At 42.6% G+C, this 5445-nt stretch overlaps 2 protein-coding genes across 2 annotated transcripts; both read right to left on the reverse strand.

Moving 5' to 3' along the window:
• Positions 1 to 654: 654 nt before the first annotated feature.
• LOC149216774 (uncharacterized) lies at positions 655 to 4147 on the reverse strand. The gene is made up of 3 exons (XM_089392844.1): positions 3548 to 4147; positions 3083 to 3421; positions 655 to 2979 (listed from the first exon to the last, which is right to left on the reverse strand). The coding sequence occupies exons 1-3, from the start codon at positions 3674 to 3676 to the stop codon at positions 673 to 675; spliced, it is 2775 nt and encodes a 924-aa protein (XP_089248970.1). The 5' UTR covers positions 3677 to 4147; the 3' UTR covers positions 655 to 672.
• Positions 4096 to 5234, reverse strand: LOC149216775 (toll/interleukin-1 receptor-like protein). The gene is made up of 2 exons (XM_089392845.1): positions 4556 to 5234; positions 4096 to 4434 (listed from the first exon to the last, which is right to left on the reverse strand). Exons 1-2 carry the CDS (start codon positions 5068 to 5070, stop codon positions 4224 to 4226), a joined length of 726 nt encoding a protein of 241 aa, XP_089248971.1. The 5' UTR covers positions 5071 to 5234; the 3' UTR covers positions 4096 to 4223.
• Positions 5235 to 5445: the final 211 nt, after the last annotated feature.

Consider the following 5445-nt stretch of genomic DNA (forward strand, 5'->3'; position numbering starts at 1 on the left):
ATAGCTATTTTAGTCTTTTCGCCAATTATTGGTTATTTTCCATTTCATATCTATCATATCTTTGTCTTATTGTCACCTTATTATATGTAATGGTTTTTTCTTCAGTGAAAATGGGCACAAACGTTCTGTATAGAATATTATAGTTGAGATCTAGGAATGGAGTGTATCACACCATTGTTGTTCATGGTCATGGTTGTATTCAGAAAATCAGGGTCAATTTAACATTGTTATTTGAAGTTTATTTCTCCTTCATTTTATGATCTTGGGCTTCTTCTTAATTTTTCCATCTACATAACCCACTCTTCCTCTATGCTTATTCAGGTTAATTTAATTTTTGCAAGTGGATATTGCATCTTCAGTAGCCATTTTGTGAAATTATCTCAAATGTACCTTCAACATTATTATTTGTGTACTCATAGGGTGATCAAAAGCCTATTTTCTAGGCCTTTATATTGTTATTTTTCATGGTAATAAATGTTGACTAAATGATCTTGAACATTGTAAATATATCATTTTTGAAACATTATAATGTTGTTGATTTTACAAGACACATCAAGCTACTAGTTCATTTTCTATTGGCTTGCCTTACGGCGTTTTCTTTGCAACATTAGGTGCAAATGCTAGTTATTTAAAATTCATAAATATATAACACAACTAAGATACCTTTCATATTTACACTCCACCGCAAACAACTAAAGCGTTACAACGATACGGCAGGACACCCTCCTGCAAAGCTGCCATCTCCTTCTCCTCCACCTCCTCCTCCTGCTGGGGGTTGTAAGTGTCAGTTGGGATGAATAAACGCGTGGTATTCCCGAAATGTGGCACCTCCCCCATTTCTATATTACAACACCCTCGCAGGTCTACCTCCCAAGGTTCTGCCAACCCACTAAGCCCTTCTACTTTTCCCAACGCACCGCAACCCCTCAAAATCAGATACTTTACTGTTGCTGGCAATGAACCGACCTTTACCAAATCATTACAACACATGATGCGGAGGGTTTGAAGGTTGATGCACACACCTTCAGGAAAGGATACCTCTCTTACTTCTGTGCAGTACAACTCTAACACCCTCAGCCCAATCAGGCCTTTCTCCGTTGCTCTTCGCTTTCTCTTTCTCCTTGGGGCAGACTCCTCCTTAAATGGCAGTTCCCGCAGCGGACAATCGCGTACTCTTAACGTCAGGAGATTGTTCATCTCCATGAGATCTGGTAACTCTTGTATTCCACATTTTGATATCTCCAACGTTCTCAACTGAGTCAACAGTGCAAATGAATCGGGCAGGCGTTTCAATTCCTGGCATCCATGGAGCAGCAGTTCCTTCAAACTCAATAGGCATCCGAACGAAGGTGGCAGCTCTTTCAACAAAGGACTTCCTAAGAACAGATATTTCAAATTGCTTAGGCATGCAGTCTGCGCATTGAACTCTTTTAAGTTTGTACCCACCAGATTCAACAATTCCAAGGACTTCTGATGTTCCACTTGGGCGGGCAATGTTGCCATTTGGACACATCCTGATAAGTCTAAGAATTGAAGCGTGGTGATGTTTCCAGGTAGTGCAATCGAACACCTACTCAAACCCAGAAATCTCAGCTGCGATAGATTCCCCAGCGATTTCGGAAGCTTCTTCAAACTTTTGCATCCAGACAGATTAATGTATCGGAGATTTGTTATCTCCCCCAACGATTTCGGAAGCTTCTTCAAACTTTTGCAGCCATTCAACTCAATGGATCGGAGTTCTGTCAAATTTCCCAAGAAATGTGGAAGCTTTTCCAAACTTTCGCAACCGGACAGACCTACTGTTTTGAGATTTGTTAAATTCCCAAATAAATTATTTGGAAGCATCTTCAAACTTCTACATGCTCCCAGCTTGATTGACACAAGATTCGTTAAATGCTGAAAGGAATCTGGAAGCGTCTTCAAGCCGGAATCTTGCAGGGTGGTCCTTTGAAGATTCTTTAAATTCCCAAAGGAATCTGGAAGTACCTCCAAACTTTCGCACTTGTCCAGTCTGATTTCTTGGAGATTTGTTAAATCCCCCAAGGAATTTGGAAGTTTTTTCAAACTCTTGCAATTGGATAGAATAATATCCTGGAGATTTGTTAAACACCCCAAGGATTTTGGAAGACGCTTCAATCTGTCGGAGCCAGACAGCTTGAGGTGTTGAAGGCTCGTTAAACCTGTGAAGAAATCTGGAAGCTTCTTCAATCTTTTGCAGCCAGTGAGTTCAATGCATAACAGATTTGTCAAACACCCAAAAGATTCTGGAAGTGCCTCCAAACCTTCGCAGTTCTCGAGGATGATTCTTTGGAGATTTGTTAAATCCCCCAAGGAGTTAGGAAACCGCTTCAATCTGTTGCAGCCCCACAGATAGAGGTCTTGGAGATTTGCCAGATTCGCAAACGAATTTGGAAGAAGCTCCAAACTCCCGCACCCGTGGAGGGATATTCGTTGGAGATTTGTTAGATCTCCCAAGGATTTTGGAAGCCGCTTCAATCTGTAGCAGCCCGACAGACGGAGGTCTTGGAGATTTGTCAGATTCACAAACGAATGTGGAAGTACCTCCAAACTTTGGCACTTGTCAAGGGTGATTCGTTGGAGCTTTGTTAGATCTCCCAAGGATTTTGGAAGCCGCTTCAAACTGTCACAGTTAGACAGCAGGAGGACTTGGAGATTTGTTAAATCCGTGAAGGAATCTGGAAGCTTCTCCATCATGTAGCAGTCAGAGAGAACGATGCTTTGGAGATTTGTTAAATTTCCAAATTCCTTCGGAAGAATCCTGAAGCGCCCATGTAGCTCTAGATATTTCAAGGTGCGGAGATGAAAGAATTCTTCTGGTAACGTTGATAGATCTGCTGCCGGCTCTGGAGGATCATTTTCCCTGAGGACAATCTTTTCGAGGTGTGTCAGCTTCCCTATTGACTTTGGAAACTCTAAAAGTGGACCATCAACATACAACTCGCGCAACTGTAGAGGTGCCTGCAATGTTTGACGTTTTAATCATAACATGAGAAAACAAAAGATACACAATTACTCTCATGATTCATCTACTATTACTGTATGTTCATCTACATTTACTTACCTGAGAATCACGACGCCATAATTTTTTCAGTTTCGTCCCTTGCACTTCTAAAACTTTTAAGTGGTCCATTGGAATCCAGGTAGGCAGCGAAGAGCAGGGACACTTATTCCAGCGGAGCCATACGAGATTTGGTGACCGCACCCTTCTTATTATGCCTTCCACAAATTCCCCTTCACTTTCAAGAAGTTGCAATGTTCTCATTTTGATCGCCGGCTCACTTGAAATTTTGTTCAGCAGTATCTCTGATTTTGTGCGTAATAATGCCTCCTCTTTTGTTATTGGTTGATGATAGGCTCTCCACTGGGTAGGCATCCTAATTCCACGTACATCTGGTATTACCTGTTCGTTCGTTAAAAGACAGTATTACGACATAGTACCTGGCATAATTATTATTTATTTATTTGAATAAAAAGAACTTGAAAGTTGTGGACATGGGTATGAAGTCTTAGATGATTAATGACTTACAGATGATAATGACTGCTCCTCGAACAGATCATGGACCTCCTCAACCGAGCGCCAAAGACGACGGGGCATTGAGATTTCTTCCTCAGCAATATGTCTTCCCATGTCGCGCAGGTGATCATGCATTCTCATCCTCTTCACTTTTTCATGTATAAACCCTGACACCACCCACAGAGTCTCCTCCTTTACCTCTACAAGACATCTGTCTTCTAGAGTTTGAAGCCCCGCCAATCCGCCCCATATTGTTACCCACTTATCCCTCTCTTCTCCTATGCCAAAACAAGCAATATCTAAAAATATTTGCTGTTCCTTTTGATTCAATGAATTATAACTAATTTTAAGGCTTGCCAGGATCTTATCAGGCAATCTATGAAGTTCCTTCAATTTTTCTTCCCAATAAGGCTGATCTTGCCCACATAAAAGAGCACCGAAAACTTTTAGCGATAAAGGCAAACCGTCGCAGCTTTTTACAAACCTTTCGACAAGGTTTTCAAACCCTGGTAGTGGATGTGGCTCAAAGAAGGCATAGGAGCAGAAAAGCTCTTGGGAATGTGAACGATTGAGGCCCTTTAGGTGATAAATTGATGACTTTCCTATTCCTGCGCTACGAAGGACATGCTTGTCATGGAATGAAGGACGCCCTTAATTGGCAAAAATGCATCCAATTGATCGGCATCATCTACATCGTCGTTTTGCCAATTCCACCTACACCTGCAATCCCCACAACCATGGCCTCCACCGGCTGCTCCTCCCGCTGTGATAAGACGGTCTTTTCAAAATCTTCAATTTTTTCTCCCAAACCAGTTGCATATCTGGCCACATGCAACTCTGGTTTTGGAACCTTTTTCAATGCCTTTTGCACGACCTTATCCAAGAGATCAGCCTCGTCCCTGAATATGGCATATTCAGAGGGTAAAATTACAAACAGTAACCTGCCTAATTTGTCATGTGGCTATCAATCCATGAAAGAAAAACGAAGACAGGAATTGTAAGAGTGTCGAAGATATTTACCCATTACACGCCTCCAATTCAAAGCCGCTTATATCTGCAACACGAGAAAGAGCCTCTCTCCAGCCTTGAATTCTTAGGGAGTCGTATCGACCCTTTTCTTCATGTTTGAGCAGGGCTCGAGCGTACGGTCCATCTTGAGCTGCGTCCGCCCACCGGAGATCGGAAGGTTTAATATTGTAAAATACAGGTAGAATGTTAGCCCCGCGCTTCTCTGAGTCTACCATGAGCCGAAGCTCATCCAGACACCATTTCGAATTCGCATAGTTTTCTGAGAAAATAGCAATCTGGACAGAGGCCACTTGAATAGCCTCCTCGATTTGAGAAATAATTCTTTTTCCAGCCTCTAACTCTGGCCGGTCAAGAAACACTCGCAATCCGTGGGAAGTAAGGCGCCGGTAGAGATGTGCGGCGAAGGTTTTCTTGACGTCGCAGCCGCGGTGATTTATAAATATATGGAAGTACTTGGGCGCGGATGAATTAGATGCAGAAGTAGAGGCGGTTGTGTTGTGTGCCATTAAGTAATGATAATAAGCAACCAGATGATGCGCGGGCAGGCAGATCGAAAGGAAGTTTGAAGCAGGAGTAATAGTAACAATGAAGCAGATGATGCGCAGGCAGAGCGATGGGAAGTTTGAAGCACGAGACTCTTTGCGATGGTAGAAAACAAAAGCAAGGGGTAGTTGTGGCTTTGGATCTTCTCGGACACACCGTGACCTGGAAACCACAAGTCCGTAATTTGCGCGTTGAACTGTGTTATGATGTGTCGGGCCGCGTTGTTTAGGGGCCCGCCCGTTTTTGTGATGTGACGTTGCACAACACTCGCCAAATGCCACGCCTGTGATCGAAATATTAATGATTAATATAAAGACCTGTTCTAAAATGGTTGATGC

The sequence above is a fragment of the Pinus tabuliformis genome, chromosome 1_1, assembly GCF_031772625.1.
Source record: "Pinus tabuliformis cultivar Carrire ecotype Pingquan chromosome 1_1, CPIR1, whole genome shotgun sequence".
NCBI lineage: Eukaryota > Viridiplantae > Streptophyta > Pinopsida > Pinales > Pinaceae > Pinus > Pinus tabuliformis.

Excerpts from the sequence above, each read along its gene's own strand:
- LOC149216774 (XM_089392844.1), bottom strand. The coding sequence starts at position 3,676 with ATGAGAATGCATGATCACCTGCGCGACATGGGAAGACATATTGCTGAG. Across the intron at positions 3,422-3,547 it reads AGGAGCAGTCATTATCATCT|GTAATACCAGATGTACGTGG; the intron begins GTAAGTCATTAA and ends ACGAACGAACAG. Across the intron at positions 2,980-3,082 it reads TATGGCGTCGTGATTCTCAG|GCACCTCTACAGTTGCGCGA; the intron begins GTAAGTAAATGT and ends CAAACATTGCAG.
- LOC149216775 (XM_089392845.1), bottom strand. The coding sequence starts at position 5,070 with ATGGCACACAACACAACCGCCTCTACTTCTGCATCTAATTCATCCGCG. Across the intron at positions 4,435-4,555 it reads GAATTGGAGGCGTGTAATGG|GGACGAGGCTGATCTCTTGG; the intron begins GTAAATATCTTC and ends TGCCATATTCAG.